Source organism: Bos mutus, chromosome 15, assembly GCF_027580195.1.
Source record: "Bos mutus isolate GX-2022 chromosome 15, NWIPB_WYAK_1.1, whole genome shotgun sequence".
NCBI classification, from domain to species: domain Eukaryota; kingdom Metazoa; phylum Chordata; class Mammalia; order Artiodactyla; family Bovidae; genus Bos; species Bos mutus.
In genome coordinates this window covers 31,341,856-31,365,020 of record NC_091631.1, presented here as the reverse complement: position 1 = coordinate 31,365,020, position 23,165 = coordinate 31,341,856, and the positions used below count along the sequence as shown (strand labels likewise).

Genomic DNA, 23,165 nt, shown 5'->3' with positions numbered 1-23,165 from the left:
CTTAAACATACTTTTCTGATGTCACTGGTGTGAATTCATTAGAATAAAATGTTTTTCTTTCCAAAAATATTTTGTCAAAATTTGACAAATATAAACTGTATATAAAGTATACAATCAGATGATTTGATATATAAATATATCAAATATACATATACATATATAGCGAAATAATACAATCAAGTTAATGAACATATTCATCACCCTTTTCATAGGTGCAAGTTGTGTATGTGTATGTATATGAGTGTGTGTGGTGAGAAAACATAATATCAACTCTTAAGTTAACAAATTTCAAATATACAATATAGGATTATTAAATATAGAAACAATGCTATCCATTAGGCTCCAGAAGTTATTCACCCTGCCCAACTGACAAATTGTACCCTTTTTATGTGATTGTCCAAGGATGTCACAAGACATCTCAAAGAGTGGGAAACTCAGTCAGGAATGGTTGAAGAAATTCAAAACCAGAAATCAGTACTCATTTCATCTTTTACCAAACCAAGCTAATGACATGAAGGATACATGATTTAGAAGTTCACAGGCTCTGTGTAGGACACACCATCTCAGTCAAACATTGTACTACTCTCTGTTGCTTTGACAGCAGAAGATATAAACTCTGAAACCTACCTTGTGACCTCCCCTGGAAACAGAATTCACCGAGACATTTATGTTTCAGTTTATCGATAGTGTTTCCACTCACCACATCTGTAGTCCATATCATGAACAGCTAAAGATGATGAAAAGTCTGTTCCTCCTTTGGCGTTATTTCTGCTTTGGAAAAAATATGTGAGCTACCTGCTCCCGGATTTGCTTGGTCTTGATCCCGTAAATGATAGGGTTCAGCATAGGTGGAGCCAGAACACAGACATTAGCCAACAAGATGTGAATATGAGGTGGAATGTGATGACCAAACCTCTGAGTCAGGATCGTGAAGATGGCAGGTCCATAAAAGAGAATGATGATGCAGACATGAGAGCCACATGTGTTGAGAGCCTTGTGGCGAGCGTCTTGGGAAGACATGTGGAAGACAGCATGGAGAATCAGCACATAGGAAATAAAAATTAGCAGGGCATCTAAAACCACTGTTGACATTAGGACGAAGAGTCCATACCAGATGTTCACTCGAATGTCATTACAAGCATATTTGGCCAAGCCAATGTGTTCACAAAAGGTGTGGGGTATGATATTATTTTGGCAGAAATTCAATCTTTTCAAAAGGAATACTATGGGGGAAATTGTACAGTAACTTCTCAGAAAGATGGTAACTCCTATTTTCCCAATCAGTGTGTGTGTAAGAATAGTGCTGTATCTTAGTGGAAAGCATATGGCAATGTAGCGGTCAAATGCCATCACCAGCAAGATCCCTGACTCAGACATGAAAGTGCTGTGTGTGATGAAGAACTGAGTGATGCAGCGATCCAGGGAGATCTCCCCAGCATGGAACCAGAAGATGGCCAAGGCCTGAGGGACTGTGCACGTAGAGAGGACAATGTCTGCTCCAGCCAGCATGCAGAGGAAGAGGTACATGGGTTCATGAAGGCTGCGCTTTGTGAAGATAATGCAGATGACCAGACTGTTTCCAAAGAGGGCAATAGCATAAGAAATGAAGAAGGGGATGGAGATCCATATGTGCTGGTCCTCAAGGCCAGGGATGCCCAGCAAGCGGAAGACTGTGTGGCTAACACCGGTGTGATTTAAAGTCATCATGTCTAGAAATACCACTGAATACATCACTTCTTATTCACATACAGAGATAAAAACACAGATTTTCCTAATCTTGGTGAAAGCAGCAGATTTTGGCATGTTCTGTACTTCTGCCTTCTTGGAACATGCAAATAAGACATATACAAAGGTGAATAGGATATGTTCTGTAGCCTCAAATGCTACTCTAGTTAAAGAATATACAGGTTTCCAATGGGTCAAATAAAAAGATATTACTGTATGTCTTTTCCTACCAATAGATGGGTATCAATATACAGCAGGGACAATGGTACATCTCTGGGAAGGCAGTAGCAAGATTGTAATTGAACTTGACATTAAGGAGTTTATCATATAGCAAAGAAAGAAAAGAAAAAGATGTATTCTTGAAACATTTTCAGGCAGGGTGGCTTAGGCATAGAGAATACTGGAGAAGGTATGGGAGGATTTGTACAGGAAGATTTCTCCTCATTGTGAAGGACATTTATCACAGCTTTACATTTAGACTTAACCATTTACATGGGGAGCAGCCATTAGATGTCATGAAGTTATCAGTTTAGAACAGTTGATCTAGTTTTTAAAATTATCTATGGAGGTTTACCAGAACAGTAGTTGATGAGACAGGATTCTAAATAGCCAATGGTGTTCCTGGAGTAAAATGGATCTGAACCTAACAGTCAAGGGAGAATTAAACTAATATCTATTATGCATATGCTTTATGCCAGCAGCTGCAGTCGTCACTTGATATATGGTACTTTATATATTTTTGCACTGCCGTGTTTACTATCCATTCAAGGAACTGGATATTATCTCCATTTCACTCTTAAGGAATATGAGACTCAGCAAATGTGAATTATTTGCCAAATATCCCAAGGAAATAATTAATAAATATGAGACTTGAAAATTGTCCGTTTACCACATACAGGAACCTCACTGGTGAAGAGGGTCAAAAGACCTTAAGAGGTCCCATTGACAAGGCCTGTGTGCCTGGGGTGAGGCACTCCTCCAGCTTACATCTTAGAAAACTAAGTGTAGAAATGACTGAAATTGAAAAAAGAAAGGTATCACTTCTCAGAATGAGGAGGGAGGGTGGCATGATATTTAAAGTCTTTTTGCATGCAGAAATTGAACATTTATTTCTTAGTACACTTTGATTCATTGATTAAATCAGTTATTCAGGTAACATATTTTGAGCAAAAACTATTTTCAGCCACCATATCACTAACCAGGGATAGAGGGGGGAAATGGGAATTTTTTAGAGTCTTATAATATATACTTATGGTTTAAAGAGGGGCAAATTGTAAATAGACAGGTTTTAAGAACTGGAAACAAATGTGAATTCCTTCTATTGAATGAGTATCTTAAAATATTTGTCTCATAGGATTGATCTTATACTCACTATAAACATTATTATTTTCAACTCCAGTTACCCTGGATGCTTCTAATTTTCCTATTTGGGGAGGAAAATCAACTCCTATAACCATGGCTGGGTGCTGGGAGAAAACGTTCTGTCATTAGAGTGATCAGTCATCAGTTGGCCTCGGGTCTAAAACTGTTGGGCTTCTCAGGTGGCTGTAGTGGTAACAAATCTGCTTGCTAATGCGGGAGATATAAGATATGTGGGGTTCGATCCCTCAGTCAGGAAGATATCCTGGAGGAGGGCATGGCTACTTCAATATTCTTGCCTGGAGAATCCCCATGGACAGAGAAGCCTGGCAGGCTAGAGTCCATAGGGTCACAAAGAGTCAGACATGACTGAAGCAACTTAGCATGTACACTGAAACTGTTTCCCATTGAGCACATGCTCCTCTCTGAGATTCTCTCCAGTGAGGGCAGCAGGTCTCTTGCAGGAAGTGGAAAATCAGAGAGCAAGGGGAGAGCACCAAATAGAAACGATGGTACTTGTGAGTCCCACAGCCTGATAAAAAAAAAAAAAAAAAAAAAGGAAAATAGATAAAGGCATGAAGGAAGAAGTCAGGAAAGACAAATCAACAAGGTAGGGCTTCAGTGGAAAGTGAAAGTCACTCATTTGTGACCAACTCTTTGTGACCCCATGGACTATATAATTCTCCAGGCCAGAATACTAGAGTGGGTAGCCTTTCCCTTCTCCAGCAGATCTTCCTGACCTAGGAATTGAACCAGGCTCTCCTCCATTGCAGGCAGATTCTTTACCGAGTTATCAGGGAAGCCCTAGAGCATTGCAAAAGTTCACCACAGCCAGGAAGTGGAGACAGGGACTAAGAGGGAAATATTTAAAGTCAGAGCCATAGAAAGAAGCCAGAAATCTAGGGTTAGGGAATTTGCCTATGGGACTGGTGTCCCAATGGAGTGACTTCAGTCTGAAACAAGTTAATTCTTAACACCCTACTCAAATGCCTCCTCCTATTTCTTACACACAAGCAAGTCTCCCTGGCAGCTCCCCAAAGCTCCTTCCCACACCCTGCCTGGGGAAATCCCACACAGATCCTTCTCATTTTCAACATCTTTCTCATATTTTGCCAAGAGTGATCTACAGTAAGACCATTTGTTTTCTATTTATTATGTCAAGCCTAATTCTATGGCACCTGTTATTTGATGAATGATATCTCCTTTTCTAAGGCAGAGAAAAGGCAGAGGAACCAGAGATCAAATTGCCAACATTCACTGGATCATCAAAAAGCAGGGGAGTTCCAGAAAAACATATACTTCTGCTTTATTGACTACACCAAAACCTTTGATTGTGTGGATCACAACAAACTGTGGAAAATTCTTAAAGAGATGAGAATACCAGACCACCTCACCTGCCTCCTGAGAAACCTGTATGCAAATCAAGATGCAACAGTTAGAATTAGACTATTATGAAACAATAGTCTGGTTCCAAATAGGGAGAGGAGTGCATCAAGGCTGTATATTGTCACCCTGTTTATTTAACTTATATGCAGAGTACATCATGAGGAATGCTGCGCTGGATGAAGCACAACCTGGAATCAAGGTTGCCAGGAGAAATATCAATAACCTCAGATACGCAGATGACACCACACATGTCAGAAGCAAAGAACTGAAGTTGATGAAAGTGAAGAGCAGAGTCAAAAAGCTGGCTTAAGACTCAACATTCAAAAACCTAAGATCGTGGCATCTGGTCCCATCACTTCATGACAAATAGATGGGGAAACAATGTAAACAGTAACAGACTTTATTTTTGGGCTCCAAATCACTGCAGATGGTGACTGCAGCCATGAAATTAAAAGATGCTTGCTCCATAGAAGAAAAGGCATAACCAACCTAGACAGCATATTAAAAAGCAGAGGCATTACTTTGCTGACAAAGGTCCGTCTAGTCAAAGCTATGGTTTTTCCAGTAGTCATGTTTGGATGTGAGAGTTGGACTATAAAGAAAGCTGAGCACCAAAGAATTTATGCTTTGAACTGTGGTGTTGGAGAAGATTCTTGAGTCCCTTGGACTGCAAGGAGATCAAACCAGTCAATCCTAAAGGAAATCAACCCTGCATATTCATTGGAGGGACTGATGCTGAAGCTGAAGCTCCAGTACTTTGACAACCTGATGTGAAGAACCGACTAATTTGGAAAAGACCCTGATGCTGGCAAAGACTGAGGGCAAGAGGAGAAGGGGGCAACAGAGGAGGAGATGGTTGGACACCATTAGCAACTCGATGGACATGAGTTTGAGAAAGCTCCAGGAGTTAGTGATAAACAAGGAAGCCTGGCATGCTGCAATCCATGGGATTACAAAGAGTTAGACATGACTGAGTGACTGAACTGAACTGATCTGCTAATTTGCTAACTTTCAGTAACTTCACCTGGTTCATATACTCTCAACCTCCCTTTCCAGATCTCACCCTTCACTTCTGCTAGAAGTACCTCTGTTTAGTATCATTCCACACATATTAACATCCTCCAAGGGTCCTGCCCCTCTAGGCTGTTTAGGACATAACACCTGCCCAGTCCTTACCTTGATCCTTAAACCGTCTCTACCTGTAGACGTCTAATCACTCCCTGGCCTTAGGATGAATCCTCAGGAACAGATGTTCAATGGGATATATAAGTCAGCTAGTTGCATGGCAGGATTTGGGCTGTTTATTCTCCTTGATGTGAGCCCTTGAGAGCAGCACTTATCCCAGGACTCCAGGGACAGAACTGTCTCCACCAGCCTCACCCTCTTCCCAAATGTGCTGTCTCTAAGACATCTTCACATCTTCTTCACTTCCTCCTGCTCCTTTTCTCTCTCTTACTTCTTTCAGATGCTCTGATAAAGAAACGGTTTTTCACCTAAGCTAGTGTTTAAAAAAAAAATCAAGGGCATATAAATTTAATGTGATAAATGCTGTTTTGATAAACTGAAATGAGGCTGTCAATGTGAGTCTAGTGCTAAACCCTGTAGCTCAGATTCTCTTGAGTTTAGCAAGCCTCATCAACTCTGTCCCCTATGGTAACTCATCACGACTTTTCTCTATTCTAATTACTGTAAAAGTAGGATGTCATTTTGTCCTTTATCTTGCACTGGACATCATTTACATGTGAATTCTGCCTGCATTCTCTTCTCCTTTGAAAATTTCAAGTAAAATAATAATTGCTACTTGGCTCCACTGTGTTCATAAACACAAATGATAACCCTGAGTTTGCCTACTAATGAAAATTACCCTTAAGCTTATCTGTACTTGGTACATTTTTAAAAAACAATATAAAGTTTTTATTTTATATTGGGGTATAGTGGATTAACAGTTTTGTGATAGTTTCAGGTGAACAGTGAAGGGATTGTGTTAAATCTATTTTCAATAAAAATATGAAGCTTACAGTTAATATGTATCAGCAATTTTTGACATTTCTTCTTCATGAAATAGCTTGAAATTGAAAATGTTAGTTGCTCAGTTATGTCTGGCTCTTTCCGACCCCATCAACTATAGCTCACCAGGCTCCTCTGTCCATGGAATTCTCCAGGCAAGAATACTGGAGAAGCTAGCTCTTCCCCTCTCCAGGGGATCTTCCCAACCCAGGAATTGAACCCAGGTCTCCTGCATTGCAGACAGACTTGGTATTTACCACCTGAGCCACCAGGGAAGCCCATGAAATAGTTTACACTAAAGTTATACCCATCCTCAGCTTTTCCATGAGTTTCAAATTTCAGAGACTTGAATAATGATATTGTTGCCTAAGGATATATAATTATATGTACTTAGTGCTTAACATACCACATGTAAATCAAAATAATTTTGACATGCTCATATTTGCCTGCCTCCTTTGGCTACACTCAAGATTTTCCCCTCAATCTTGCTTTTTATATCAATATTCATGGGCCTAGGCATAGCTTCTTGTTTTTATGCTCCTTGAGGTTGGCTGAATCTTTGGATCTGTAAATATCTTTTAACGAGTTTGGAAATGTTCCACAATTCTTTCTCCAAAAAAATATTTTCAGTCCCATTCTTTCTCTTATTTTATTTGAAACCCCAGCTCCACATTAGATATTTTGACATTTTTCCCTCAGTAGAAGGGGAAGAGTGTGACAGAAGATGAGATGGTTGGATGGCATCACCAATTCAATAAACATGAACTTGGGCAAACTCTGGGAGATGGTGAGGAACAGGGAGGCCTAGTGTGTTGCAGTCCCTGGAGTCACAAAGGGTTGGACATGACTTAGTGACTGAACAACAACAGCAAAGTCACCCAGGACTTGGTGCCATTGTTCATCAGAACCAAGAATATTTCACTACCCAGGAGTAAGGAACCACTTTTCACAGAAGCACAGTACTCAACAAATGAATGCTTTTATCATGAAGAAAGTTCTCACTAGGAAAAAATGCTTTTCTCCATGGAAGCCGTTTGTCTTCAACAATAAGAAACCAAGGCACTCACTTTGTAATAGGCTTCCCTGGTGGCTCAGACAGTAAAGAACCTGCCTGCAATGCAGGAAACCCATGTTCGACTCCTGGATCTGTAAGATCCCCTGGAGGAGGAAATGGCAGCCCACTCCAGTATTCTAGCCTGGGGAATTCCATGGACAGAGGAGCCTGACAAGCTAACTTCCATGGGGTAGCAAAGAGCCAGACACGACCTAGCAACTTTCACTTTCACTTTGTAATATGCATTCCTTACCACAAATGAGACGACGCTTTTCTTTAAATTTGAAGGTTTATTTCATTTTGTTACATTTAATGAGTTATTTGATTGAACAAATCGTGCCAGAATTTTAGTAATAAATACAATTCATTATGCACCCTGAGTTTCTATTAAAGTTCGCATTAGAAAAGGACATCCGATCTTAAAAATAAAAATATTTTGAAGTTCAAACATTCAATACAAACCTAGCTCACTTAAAAAAAATTCACATTTATACACATGCCAGAAAAGCAAAAGGATTGTTATCACTATAAATGGATAAAACAGACACTGTTTTTCATTTTCTGAAATATCCTTCGACAGTTCACTTGTCCAGCAACCTATTATGAGCCTTGGTTTGTTGATCATTAAAATGCAGTCACTGAGGTTGACTTCTTTGCAGAGACGTGTGAACACTAAATTATTCCTTGGAAGGCAAGTCTCCACACTATTCAAACTCAAATTGAAGGGACTTTGATGCCTACTTACAGTTCGTGTTCTGTTTGCCATGAAACCTTTTTATCCTCCACTTCTTGCCTGAGTGGGATGCACCTGAAAAAAAATCATACAGACAGCTTTTAGTACAAAAGAATTTTGAAGACCCTTCTCAGAGAAAATATCCACTAGCCCAAAAGTCTATACTAAAGTTCTTACTGACAAGGGAGCTGAAAATCACCTAAGATCTTCAGTAGAATAGACTGTGTGCAGAAAGCTCCTTCCTGTTTTCTGCTTTGCTGCCGGGAGCAGCTCAGCCAGACTGCTCTGCATGTCATCAGCCTGCTGGAGACCCTGGTAGAGCTCACAGGTGATTGAAGCACCAAGGCTGGCTGCCTTCAGCGTGTCCTTTATATCCAAGTTGATCACATGCACAGGCTGCCAGGGCTTCTGTTCTCTATCACACAGGTCTTTCACCACCATTTTATACACTCTCCCAGCACAGGTGAAGATGACATCAAAGGGATCTGTGCACTCTTGAAATCGTTCTGGACAAGGCTTAATTATCTCATTTCTCCCCAGTGTGTGAAACACCCCACTGCTGCTATAGCATACCTGGTCTTTGAGGAGAAGGTCTTTGCACATCTATTCATATGTGGTGGAGAAATCATAGACCACAGGGAGGGTGCCAGTCCTGGGAGTGTCATACAGGATCCCACTCCAAAAGACCTGACATTGAATCCTTTCTTCTTGAGGATGCTGTGGGCTTCCATGCTCTTGTTCATGTTGCTCATACAGACCAAGCCATGCTGAATGGGGAGGAGGGCATGATGGTGGCCACTTGAGACTCCAGCTGCATGGGTGGGCTTCAGGGCCCAAGGGAACTCTGAAACCAGGGAGATGGGCACCTGAGTCCAGCTCTTGTAACTAGTATAGTGTCAAAGAAGAGACAAGATTTATATGCAGTCATCACCCTGAAGTGGGTAGAGAACTCTTGATTGATGAGTGGGTTAACTCTTGAATGATTGGGTTTGGATAGTGGATTTAGACTAGAGAACTAGATTCAGTCATCTGAACAATCTGGTGTTAAATTATCTTTAACAACTAATTCTGGGCAAGGGTGTAACTACCCTGTGGCTGTGTTTTGAAATCTCCACTTATAAAAGAAATGCAAAAAGGCAAAATGGTTGTCTGAGGAGGCCTTACAAATAGCTGTGAAAAGAAGAGAAGCAAAAGGCAAAGGAGAAAAGGAAAGATATACCCATTTGAATGCAGAGTTCCATAGAATAGCAAAGAGAGATAAGAAAGCCTGCTTCAGTGATCAATGCAAAGAAATAGAGGAAAACAACAGAATGGGAAAGACTAGAGATCTCTTCAAGAAAATTAGAGATACCAAGGGAACATTTCATGCAAAGATGGGCACAATAAAGGACAGAAACGGTATGGACCTAACAGAAGCAGAAGATATTAAGAAGAGGTGGCAAGAATACACAGAAGACCTATACAAAAAGATCTTCATGACCCAGATAATCACAATAGTGTGATCATTCACCTAGAGCCAGGCATCCTAGAATGTGAAGTCAAGTGGGCCTTAGGAAGCATCACTACAAACAGAGCTAGTGGAGGTGATGGAATTTCAGTTGAGCTATTTCAAATCCTAAAAGATGATGCTGTAAAGTGCTACACTCACTATGCCAGCAAATTTGGAAAACTCAGCAGTGGCCACAGGACTGGAAAAGGTCAGTTTTCATTCCAATCCCAAAGAAAGGCAATGCCAAAGAATGCTCAAACTACCGTACAATTGTACTCTCATTTCACACGCTAGCAAAGTAATGCTCAAAATTCTCCAAGACAGGCTTCAACGATACATGAACTGTGAACTCCCAGATGTTCAAGCTGGATTTAGGAAAGGCAGAAGAACCAGAGATCAGATTGCCAACATCCACTGGATCATCAAAAAAGCAAGAGAGTTCCAGAAAAACATCTACTTCTGCTTTATTGACTACGCCAAAGCCTTTGACTGTGTGGATTGCAACAAACTGTGGAAGATTCTGAAAGAGATGGGAATACCAGACCACCTGACCTGCCTCCTTAGAAATCTGTATGCAGGTCAAGAAGCAAAAGTTAGAACTGGACATGGAACAATAGTCTGGTTCCAAATCGGGAAAGGAGTACATCAAGGCTGTATATTGTCACTCTGCTTATTTAACTTATATACACAGTACATCATGAAAAATGCTGGACTGGATGAAACACAAGCTGGAATCAAGATTGCTGGGAGAAATATCAATAACCTCAGATATGCAGATGACACCATGCTTATGGCAGAAAGCGAAGATCTAAGAGCCTCTTGATGAAGGTGAAAGATGAGAGTGAAAAAGTTGGCTTAAAGCTCAACATTCAGAAAACTAAGATAAGAGCATCTGGTCCCATCACTTCATGGCAAACAGATGGGGAAATAATGGAAACAGTGAAGACTTTATTTTGGGGGGCTCCAAAATCACTGCAGATGGTGACTGCAGTCATGAAATTAAAAGACGCTTACTCCTTGTGAGAACAGTTATTACCAACCTAGACAGCATGTTAAAAAATATAGACATTACTTTGCCAACAAAGGTCTGTCTAGTCAAAGCTATGGTTTATCCAGTATTCATGTATGGATGTGAGAGTGGGACTATAAAGAAAGCTGAGCACCGAAGAATTGATGCTTTTAAACTGTGGTGTTGGGGAAGACTCTTGGGAATCCCTTGGACAGCAAGGAGATCCAACCAGTCCATCCTAAAGGAAATCAGTCCTGAATATTCATTGGAAGGACTGGGGCTGAAACTCCAATACTTTGGCCACCTGATGCGAAGAACTGACTCATTGGAAAAGACCCTGATGCTGGGAAAGATGGAAGGTGGGTGGAGAAGGGGATGACAGAGGTTGAGATGGTTGGATGGCATCACCGACTGAATGGACATGAGTTAGAGTAAACTCCAGGAGTTGGTAATGGCCAGGGAGGCCTGGGGTGCTGCAGTCTATGGGATTGCAAGAGTTAGACATGACTGAGTGACTGAACTGAACTGAACTTATGATATTAGGCAAAATGCCCAGACTATTCCAAAGCTTGTCATCAACCCTTCCAGTGACCCGAGAACATGCATATGAAAAACATGTTTGAAATTTCCAAGCTTACACTTCATTCAATTACAAGAATTGTTCCATATTTCTTTCCTACAACTGATGCTCTAGAATTGTAATTGTGTTAAATCACAGGAAGATACACATAGTTTTGCCCATAAAGTAATAAAATTATTCACCTGTGTAAAAAGGAAACTCCTGGAAAACATCCCTGCAGATAATATTTCAGGAGTTCCAAGAATACCACCTACCCTCCATTTGATTTTCTCGAATTCATGACGATTCTCCAGGGACTGGAGCAGCCACCATTAACTTTCTCATGTCTTCAAGTAGAGAGCTGTCTGACCATTCTATACTGAAATATAGTCATTTTTAGTTCCATTCCTTTGTTAGATTGCAGAATTAACAGAGCAAAGCATATTGATCTAAAAATTATGAACAAGACATCAAACAATAAGGACAGTCCTGTTCCTTCAAAATGGTGCAAGAGAAACATTCATTTTGTACATCACAGATTTTATGTCCCTGTTCCTCCAAAAGTTAGAGTGATTGTCATATTCATAGTCCTACCTTAGAAAACACACTTGGTCTTCTCAAAGTGTTAATCTCAGACCCAGGGCATTAACACCAACCTGGAATGTGTGAGAAAGGCAACTTTGGACCCCAGACCACCAAATCAGAAACTCTGGGAGTGGAGACCAGAGGTCTGTCATGCACAAAGCCCTTCGGATGATTGCGATGTACACCATGACTTGAGAGCAACTGCCTCAAAGCAGGAGTTTCTGAGCCTTGACTGGAACTTGGAAGTCCCTGGGAATTTGTACAAAGAATAGCTTCAAGGATACAAGGGAAGCAGAACATTTGTAAGATAAAAGTCTTACAAACACCAGGCATAAATGGAAAAGCAGTCACAACTTAAATATAGTGTGAAATTTTATTACAGTCAGTGACCCAGACTTGAAGGGATCCTATAAGTCATGAAGAACTAGATCTTGGGCATGAACTGAATAGAGCAAATGGAAATGGATCAGGGCCTTATGGGCCTTCCCTGCCAGGTCCTCATTCAGCCTTTGTCTGTGAAAACAACTTTGGTCAAAAAATAACCTTAGGAACTTCCCTGGTAGTTCAGTGGTTAAGAGTTTCTCTGCCTGTGCAGGGGGCACAGGTTTGATCCCTGGTCCAGGAAGATTCAACATGCCACAGGACAATATAACCCATTGGCCACAACTACTAAGCTGGCGTGCTGCAATTACTGAAGCCTGCCCACCTAGAGCTGATGCTTCAAACCAAGAGAAACCTGCACACTGCAAGGAAGAAAATCCACACAGAGCATGGAAGATCCAGCACATTCAAAAATAAAGAAAAAGAATAAGCTTAATCACAGAAGTGAGAAAAGGCAGAAACAAAGGAAAACTGTCTAACAAAACTAAATAATAGTTTAGTCACTAAGGATAGTTAAGTATCTTTAGTTCTCCCTTAAGTGCTGTAGATAATATTCTGAGACATATCCTGTGAGCTATCTTGTAGATACTGAAACACATGCCCCGTGGGTTAACTACACAATGACTAGGCATTTGCCATGACATTTGCTGTTTTTGTTGTTTAGTCGCTAAGTTGCTAAGACTCTTTTGCGACTTTGTGGACAGTAGCTGCCAGGCTTCTCTGTCCATGGGATTTTTCAGTCAAGAGTATTGGAATGGGTTGCCATTTCCTTCTCCAGGGAACCTGCCTGACCCAGGGAATGAACCTGTGTCTCTTGCATTGCAGGCAGATTCTTTACCACTGAGCCACCAGACTGGCCCCATCCATGATATTAGCTTCCACAATTTTGAAATTGCTCATAAAAGGAACAAACCAACCATAGAACTGAAGATTAACTGAACTTAAAAAATCAAGATGATGTAGATCAAATCAGCTCATGACCAATGTCAAGATGACTATCATAGTTGTTTCTGCATGTAGCCCCCTCTGTCTATAAAAACTCTTGCCTACTGATTGTCAGAGAGGCAGAGTCAGTCTTTGGAGAGGAGTCTGTCCTTTTCCCTGAACTACACTCCCCTGCCCCCTCCACCTGGTTGCCAGGATCAAAATAAACTTTCCTTTCCACTAAACTTGCCTCTTTATTGGCTTTTGAGCAGTAAGCAGCCAGAACCCACTTTCAGTTACAAAACTCTAATCAAAATCAGAGGGGAGGACTATGTTTCGAAAGGATTTAGGAAACACTTTAAGCCAATCTTGAAGACTAATGCACAAATTGGTGTCATTTAATGTGACCAAGGTAAAGGGAGGAAGCCGAGAGTCAGCCATGGTTTGCTCTCTTCTTCAGTAGAAGCAGACCGTGTGCAGAAAGCTCCTTCCTGTTTTCCTCTCCACTGCCAGGAGCAGCTCAACCAGACTGCCTTCCATGTCCTCTGCCTGCTGGAGGCGTTCACAGAGCTCACAGATGATCAGAGACCCAAGGGTGGCGTCCTCCGTGTTGTCGTCCATATTCACGTTGATCACATACACAGGCTGGCAAGTCTCCTGCTCTCGGACCCACAGCTCTTCTATCACCCGGTCATAGACGCTCTCCTCGCAGGTGAAGATGACATCAAAGCGATCTCTGCACTCTTGAAATCTTTCCGGGCGAGGCTTGATTCTCTCGTTTCTTCCCAAGATGTGCAAGATGCCATTGCTGGTATAGCGTTCTCGGTCTATGCGCACAAGGTCCTTGCGCATCTGTTCATACGTGGTGGAGAAATCATAAACCACAGGGAGGTTGCACGCAGTTCCTGGGAGCCTGACTCGAGACCCAGCTCCAAAAGACCTGACACTGAAACCTTTCTTCCTGAGAATGCTGTGGGCCTCCATGCTCCTGTTCATATTGCTCATGCAGACCACAGCCACCTTGAGGGGGGAGAAGGACATGGCGGGGACCACCTGGGACTCCAAGCAGATAAGCGGAATTCAGAGGCTGAGGGGACTCTGAAACTTGGGAGAGGATGGCCTGGGCCCAGCTCTTCCAGAGTATTAGTGTCAAAAAACAGAGAACGTTTTTATACGGAGGCACTAGCCCTACATGAGTGGAGATCTCTTCATTGGTGATTGGGTTAAATCTTGAGTGACTGGGGTTTTGTTTTGTTTTTCTGGTATAAAGTTTATTGAATTATATTTACATATGTACACATATCCATAGGGAACATATCCACAGAAACTCAAGAGCCCCCTCAGGCCACCTTTTAGCTTGAGTGATTGGGTTTGGATAGTGGATACTGAACAGAGAACATAATCCAATCACCAGAACAATCCAGTGATTAAATCACCCAACTTCTACCTCAAACTTGTGCCTACCCCCAACAGCCATCACAGAGCATTTTGCAATCTCCAGTTAACCCCTTCATTGCTTGTGCATATAGTGCTAGTTTTGTATTTAGGCAAAGTCAACAGGCTACTCACAGACTTGAAATTTTCAAGCCTATACCTAATTTAATGACACAAAACATCACTATGGCTATTCTATATCTTTTTCTCATATTGTTGATACTTCAGAAGGGTAACTGTGTTAAACTGTAGGAAGATATCCATATTTCTGCTCCTAAATTTATAAGATTATTCACCAGAGTCCAATCAACCTCTGGAAACATTTCTTTTTTTTAATTTAAATTTATTTATTTTAATTGGAGGCTAATTACTTTAAAATATTGTATTGGTTTTGCCATACATCAACATGAATCTGCCACGGATGTACACATGTTCCCCATCCTGAATTCCCCTCCCACCGCCCTCCCTATACCATCCCTCTGGGTCATCCCAGTGCACCAACCCCAAGCATCCTGTATCCTGCATCGAACCTGGACTGGCATTTTTCACAAGTTACAAAGAACACTTTTCTTTTTGCCCATTGACATTTTTTCAATTCATAATGATTCTAGAGAGAGTTGATCAAACTCAGTGTCCTTTAACACATCTCAAGTACTGCTCTGAGCACTCCCTCAGTTCAGTTCAGTTCAGTCACTCAATCGTGTCTAATTCTTTGCGACCCCATGAATCACAGCACGCCAGGCCTCCCTGTCCATCACCAACTCCCGGAGTCCACTCAAACTCACGTCCATCGAGTCAGTGATGCCATCCAGCCATCTCATCCTCTGTCGTCCCCTTCTCCTCCTGCCCCCAATCCCTCCCAGCATCAGAGTCTTTTCCAATGAGTCAACTCTTTGCATGAGGTGGCCAAAGTATTGGAGTTTCAGTTTGAGCATAAGTCCTTCCAGTGAACACACAGGACTGATCTCTCTTAGGATGGACTAGCTGGACCTCCTTGCAGTCCAAGGGATTCTCAAGAGTCTTCTCCAACACCACAATTCAAAAGCATCAATTCTTCGGTGCTCAGCTTTCTTCACAGTACAACTCTCACATCCATACATGACCTCTGGAAAAACCATAGCCTTGACTAGATGGACCTTTGTTGGCAAAGTAATATCTCTGCTTTTTAATATGCTGTCTATAGTTGGTCACAACTTTTCTTCCAAGGAGTAAGTGTCTTTTAATTTCATGGCTGCAACCACCACCTGCAGTGATTTTGGAGCCAAAAAAATAATAAAGTCTGACACTGTTTCCACTGTTTCCCCATCTATTTCCCATGAAGTGAGACCAGATGCCATGATCTTAGTTCTCTGAATGTTGAGTTTTAAGCCAACTTTTTCACTCTCCTCTTTCACTTTCATCAAGAGGCTTTTGAGTTCCTCTTCATTTTCTGCCATAAGAGTGGTGCCATCTGCATATCTGAGGTTATTGATATTTCTCCTGGGATTCTTGATTCCAGCTTGTGCTTCTTCCAGTCCAGCATTTCTCATGATGTACTTTGCATAGAAGTTAAATAAGCAGGGTGACAATATACAGCCTTGATGTACTCCTTTTCCTATTCAGAACCAGTCTGTTGTCCCATGTCCAGTTCTAACTGTTGCTTCCTGATCTGTATATAGGTTTCTCAAGAAGCAAGTCAGGTGGTCTGGTATTCCCATCTCTTTCAGAATTTTCCACAGTTGATTGTGATCCACACAGTCAAAGGCTTTGGCATAGTCAATAAAGCAGAAATAGGTGTTTTTCTGGAACTCTCTTGCCTTTTTGATGATCCAGTGGATGTTGGCAATTTGATCTCTGGTTCCCCTGCCTTTTCTAAAACCAGCTTGAACATCTGGAAGTTCATGGTTCATGTATTGCTGAAACCTGGCTTGGAGAATTTTGAGCATTACTTTACTAGCATGTGAGTTGAGTGCAATTGTGGGGTAGTTTGAGCATTCTTTGGCATTGCCTTTCTTTGGGATTGGAATGAAAACTGACCTTTTCCAGTCCTGTGGCCACTGCTCAGTTTTCCAAATTTGCTGGCATATTTAGTGCAGCACTTTCACAGCATCATCTTCCAGGATTTGGAATAGCTCAACTGGAATTCCATCACCTCCACTAGCTTTGTTCGTAGTGATGCTTCCTAAGGCTCACTTGACTTCACATTCCAGGATGTCTGGCTCTAGGTGAGTGATCAGGATATAAAACATTTAAGTACTTCTTTTATAACCATATGCATAATTGATTAATCCAATAACAGAGACAAAAATTGCGAATAAGACACTGACCAGGAAGATGATCCTTGTACTGCAAAAGGGTGCAAGAGAAATAGCTAATTGTTAATTGATTCAATCTGATTGTTAATGTATCTCATCATGAGAAAAGCAGAAGTGATTAGATCAAATTAACCACTAAATCTCAGCAACACTGTGGCCACCCAATGAGAGTAATTTTTTTCTGTCTTACACACTATTATTTAATTCCCTACATTTTTATTTAGTTTTTTAACACCAAAAACATTTTTTATTGGGGTATAGCTGATTAAAATGTTGTGACGCTTTCAGGTGAACAGTGAAGGGACTCAGCCATATATATACATATATCCATTCTCCCTCTCCCCTCCAGGCTGACACATAACATTGAACAGAGTTCCAAGTGCTATACAATTGGTTTTTGCTGGTTATCTTTTTGAAATATAGCAGTGTGTACAGGACCTTCCCAAAGTCCTTAACTATCCCTTCCCCCCTCCTCCCCCCTGCCCCCCGGCAACCAAGAATTCATTTTCTAAGTCTGTGAGTCTCTGTCTGCTTTGTAAGTAAGTTCATTTGTATCATTTCTTTTTAGATTCCAGATATAAGGTATGCCATATGATATTTTCCTTCTCTATCTGACTTACTTCACTCAGTATGACAATCTCTGTCCATCTATATTGCTGCAAATGGAATTATTTCATTATTTTTAATGACTGGATAATATTTCATTATATATATGTATATATATTATACACACACACACACACACCCCACATGATCTTTATCCATTCCTCTGTCGATGGACTTTTAGATTGTTTCCATGTCTTGGCTATTGTAAACAGTGCTGCAATGAATATTGGGGTGCGTATATCTTTTGGGGCCATGTTTTTCTCTGGATATATGCCCAGGATTGGGACTGCAGAGTCATATTGTAGCTCTGGGCTTCCCTTGTGGCTCAGCGGGTAAAAAATCTGCCTGCAGTGCTGGAGACCTGGGTGCAATCCCTGGGTTGGGAAGATACTCTGGAGAAGGGAAGGGCAACCCACTTCAGTATTCTTGCCTGAAAGATTCCATGGACAGAGGAGCCTGGCAGGCTATAGTCCATGGGGTCTCAAAGAGTTGAGGCTGAGCAACTAACACTGTGGTAGCTCTATTTTTAATTTTTAAAGGAACCTCCATACTATTCTCCATAGTGCTGTGCCAATTTACATTCCCACAAACAGTGCAGGAGGGTTCCCTTCTCTTCATACTCTCTCCAGCATTTGTTTGTGGATTTTTTTTTTTTTTTTTTATGATAGCCATTCTGACCAGTGTGAGGGAATATCTCATTGTAGTTTTGATTTGCATTTCTCTATTTTTTTTTAATTTTTTTTCAATTCATTTATTTTTATTGGAGGCTAACTACTTTACAATATTGTATTGGTTTTGCCATACATCAACATGAATCTGCCACAGGTGTACATGTGTTCCCAATCCTGAATCCCCCTCCCACCTCCCTCCCCATACCATCCCTCTGGGTCATCCCAGGGCACCAGCCCCAAGCATCCTGTATCCTGCATTGAACCTGGACTGGTGATTCGTTTCTTATATGATATTATATATGTTTCAATGGCATTCTTGAACATCTTTCCATGCATCTTTTGGCCATCTGTATGTCCTCTTTAGAGAAATGTCTGTTTCAGTCTTCTGCCCATTTTTTGAGTGAGTTTTTTTGTTTTGATGCTATTAAGTGTCATAAGCTGTTTTTAAATTTTGGAGACTAATCCCTTATCAGTCACATCATTTGCAAATATGTTTCCCAGTCTTTGGATTGTCTTTTTGTTTTGTTTATTGTTTCCTTTGCTGTGCAAAAGCCTTTAAGTATGTCCCATTTATTTTTGCTTTTATTTCCATTATTCTAGGAGATGGGTTGAAAAAGATGCTGGTGTGATCCACATTAACAAATTGAAAAATAAAAACCATATGATTATCTCAATAGATGCAGAGAAAGCCTTTGACAAAATTCAACATCCATTTATGATAAAAACTCTCCAGAAAGCAGGAATAGAAGGAACATACCTCAACATAATAAAAGCTATATATGACAAACCCACAGCAAACATTATCCTCAATGGTGAAAAATTGAAAGCATTTCCTCTAAAGTCAGGAACAAGACAAGGGTGCCCACTTTCACCATTACTATTCAACATAGTTTTGGAAGTTTTGGCCACAGCAATCAGAGCAGAAAAAGAAATAAAAGGAATCAAATTGAAAAAGAAGAAGTAAAACTCTCACTATTTGCAGATGACATGATCCTCTACATAGAAAACCCTAAAGACTCCACCAGAAAATTACTAGAAATAATCAATGACTATAGTAAAGTTGCAGGATATAAAATCAACACACAGAAATCCCTTGCATTCCTATACACTAATAATGAGAAAACAGAAAGAGAAATTAAGGAAACAATTCCATTCACCATTGCAACAGAAAGAATAAAATACTTAGGAATATATCTACCTAAAGAAACTAAAGACCTATATATAGAAAACTATAAAACACTGGTGAAAGAAATCAAAGAGGACACTAATAGATGGAGAAATATACCATGTTCATGGATTGGAAGAATCAATATAGTGAAAATGAGTATACTACCCAAAGCAATTTATAGATTCAATGCAATCCCTATCAAGCTACCAACAGTATTCTTCACAGAGCTAGAACAAATAATTTCACAATTTGTATGGAAATACAAAAAACCTCGAATAGCCAAAGCGATCTTGAGAAAGAAGAATGGAACTGGAGGAATCAACCTACCTGACTTCAGGCTCTACTACAAAGCCACAGTCATCAAGACAGTATGGTACTGGCACAAAGACAGAAATATTGATCAATGGAATAAAATAGAAAGCCCAGAGATAAATCCACGCACATATGGACACCTTATCTTTGACAAAGGAGGCAAGAATATACAATGGATTAAAGACAATCTCTTTAACAAGTGGTGCTGGGAAATCTGGTCAACCACTTGTAAAAAGAATGAAACTAGACCACTTTCTAACACCATACACAAAAATAAACTCAAAATGGATTAAAGATCTCAACGTAAGACCAGAAACTATAAAACTCCTAGAGGAGAACATAGGCAAAACACTCTCTGACATACATCACAGCAGGATCCTCTATGACCCACCTCCCAGAATATTGGAAATAAAAGCAAAAATAAACAAATGGGACCTAATTAACCTTAAAAGCTTCTGCACATCAAAGGAAACTATTAGCAAGGTGAAAAGACAGCCTTCAGAATGGGAGAAAATAATAGCAAATGAAGCAACCGACAAACAACTAATCTCAAAAATATACAAGCAACTCCTACAGCTCAACTCCAGAAAAATAAACGACCCAATCAAAAAATGGGCCAAAGAACTAAATAGACATTTCTCCAAAGAAGACATACAGATGGCTAACAAACACATGAAAAGATGCTCAACATCACTCATTATCAGAGAAATGCAAATCAAAACCACTATGAGGTACCATTTCACACCAGTCAGAATGGCTGTGATCCAAAGTCTACAAATAATAAATGCTGAGAGGGTGTGTAGAAAGGGAACCCTCTTACACTGTTGGTGGGAATGCAAACTAGTACAGCCACTATGGAGAACAGTGTGGAGATTCCTTAAAAAACTGGAAATAGAACTGCCTTATGATCCAGCAATCCCACTGCTGGGTATACACACTGAGGAAACCAGAAGGGAAAGAGACACGTGTACCCCAATGTTCATCGCAGCACTGTTTATAATAGCCAGGACATGGAAGCAACCTAGATGTCCATCAGCAGATGAGTGGATAAGAAAGCCGTGGTACATATACACAATGGAGTATTATGCAGCCATTAAAAAGAATACATTTGAATCAGTTCTAATGAGGTGGATGAAACTGGAGCCTATTATACAGAGTGAAGTAAGCCAGAAGGAAAAACATAAATACAGTATACTAACGCATATATATGGAATTTAGGAAGATGGTAACAATAACCTGGTGTACGAGACAGCAAAAGAGACACTGATGTATAGAACAGTCTTATGGACTCTGTGGGAGAGGGAGAGGGTGGGAAGATTTGGGAGAGTGGCATTGAAACATGTAAAATATCATGTAGGAAACGAGTTGCCAGTCCAGGTTCGATGCACGATGCTGGATGCTTGGGGCTGGTGCACTGGAACAGCCCAGAGGGATGGTATGGGGAGGGAGGAGGGAGGAGGGTTCGGGATGGGGAACACATGTATACCTGCGGTGGATTCATTTTGATATTTGGCAAAACTAATACAATTATGTAAAGTTTAAAAATAAAATAAAATTAGAAAAAGAAAAAGAAAAAGATGCTGGTGTGATTTATGTCAGAGAGTGTTCTGCCTATGCTTTGCTATAAAAGTTTTATAGTGTCGGTCTAACACTTAGGTCTTTAAACCGTTTTGAGCTTATTTTTGTGTATGGAGTTAAAGAATGATCTATTTCATTTTTTTTACATGTAGCCTTCCAGTTTTCCCTGCATCATTTGTTGAAGCAACCATCTTTCCAATATTATGTCGTCTTGCCTCCTTTGTCATAGATTAACTGACTATAGGTGTATGGGCTTATTTCTGGGTTTTCTATCCTGTTCCATTGATCTACATTTCTATTTTTTGTGCCAGTATCATACTGTTTTGATTCCTGTAGCTTTATAGTACAATGGGCACCCAATGGAGGTTTTTAATACCTAGATCTGGCCCTGTGGTTTTGCAAAGTGAATGAAAGATGGAACTGACCAGAATTTTACAGTTATCTCAGGGATCAGCTCAACTAGATGAACTATAAAATGTTACAATGCTGCAGTGAACTATTCATGATTTGCTCAAAAGTCTATTTTAAAATTTTTAACTGACAGTCAGTGCAACTTTACGCTATAACTGTAATATTGTTGCACTAAGATACAGTTGGATATTCTTGAAATGAAACTATAAATCATAAGATTGTGCAAATTTAGCCCTATAATTTACAAAACTTTTCACCAGTACAAAAGTCACATTCTGGACTACATCCCTGCTGATCATTTATTAGTGTTTCAGCAATACAGAATTTTCTGTATTTCATATTTGGAAGGAGAACCAAAATCTTCTTGGTATTGGTAAGAAAGTGCTCCAAAATGGAACCAAGAGGCCAATGCAGGAGTAGGACTTCTCCATGTCTCAGTCTAGACTAAGTCTGGTGAACTCATGCAGAACATCTGCCAGATACTCAAGATACTTATTGGATCCTTGCCCTAAAAAGAACTTGTGAAAGCAAATCCACCTGTTGGTAATGACCATGAAATATCTCATGATATGTTAAGGACAAATATTGATAATTTCTTTTTTTAATTTTTTTTTATTGAAGTATATACACTGAGAGAAGGAAATGGCAACCCTCTATTCTTGCCTGGTGAATCCCATGGACAAAGGAGCCTGTTGGGGAGTCCATGGGGTTGCAAAGAATTGGACAGGACTTAGCAACTAAACAACATAATTCATTTATGATGTTGTGCCAATCTGCTGTATAAAGTGACTCAGTAATACACATATACACATTTTTATATTCTTTTCCACTATGGTTTATCACAGGACATTCAATAGAGTTTCCTGTGCTAATCATTAGGACTTTGTTGTTTATCCATTCTAAATGTAATAGTTTTCATCACCAATTCCAAATTCCCAGTCCATCCCTCTCCCTTCCCCCTTCCCCTAAGCACACACATCTGTTCTCTATGACTAGGAGTCTGCTTCTGTTTTGTAGATATGTTCATTTCTGTCACACTTTAGATTCCACCTGTAAGTGATACCATACATTTATCTTTCACTTTGACTTACTTCACTTAGTATGAAGCTCTCTAGCTGCATCCATGTTGCTGTAAATGGCATTTTTCCTTATTTTTAATGGCTGAGTAGTATTCAATTGTGTATACATCCACATCTTCTTTATCCATTCATCTGTCAGTGGACATTTAGTTTGTTTCCATGTTTTGGCTGCTGTGGACAGTGCAGCTATGAATATAGAGATGCACGTATTGATGTATTGTTATATTGTTAATTATAGTTTTGTCTGGGTATATTCCCAGGAGTAGGAGTGCAAGAAAACCAGGAATTGGTGAAAGCTTCTGCCTACTTTCATACTTTCAAATACAGCTTTATGTGAGCATTTGCACCTACTGTGCTGTGCTTAGTCGCTCAGTTGTGTCTGACTCTTTGTGACCCCATGA

At 40.3% G+C, this 23,165-nt stretch overlaps 1 protein-coding gene, 1 non-coding gene and 1 pseudogene across 2 annotated transcripts; all 3 read right to left on the bottom strand.

Moving 5' to 3' along the window:
• Positions 1-762: 762 nt before the first annotated feature.
• LOC102283563 (olfactory receptor 52B4) lies at positions 763-1,707 on the bottom strand. Its single transcript, XM_005909895.2, has one exon. It carries the CDS (start codon positions 1,705-1,707, stop codon positions 763-765), a length of 945 nt encoding a protein of 314 aa, XP_005909957.2.
• A 6,752-nt stretch (positions 1,708-8,459) lies between these two features.
• On the bottom strand, positions 8,460-11,622 carry LOC102283281 (RNA polymerase II subunit A C-terminal domain phosphatase SSU72 like protein 6-like; annotated as a pseudogene).
• A 2,045-nt stretch (positions 11,623-13,667) lies between these two features.
• Positions 13,668-14,252, bottom strand: LOC102281033 (RNA polymerase II subunit A C-terminal domain phosphatase SSU72 like protein 3). Its single transcript, XR_001351949.2, has one exon. It is a non-coding gene; the product is annotated as an RNA polymerase II subunit A C-terminal domain phosphatase SSU72 like protein 3 (transcript).
• Positions 14,253-23,165: the final 8,913 nt, after the last annotated feature.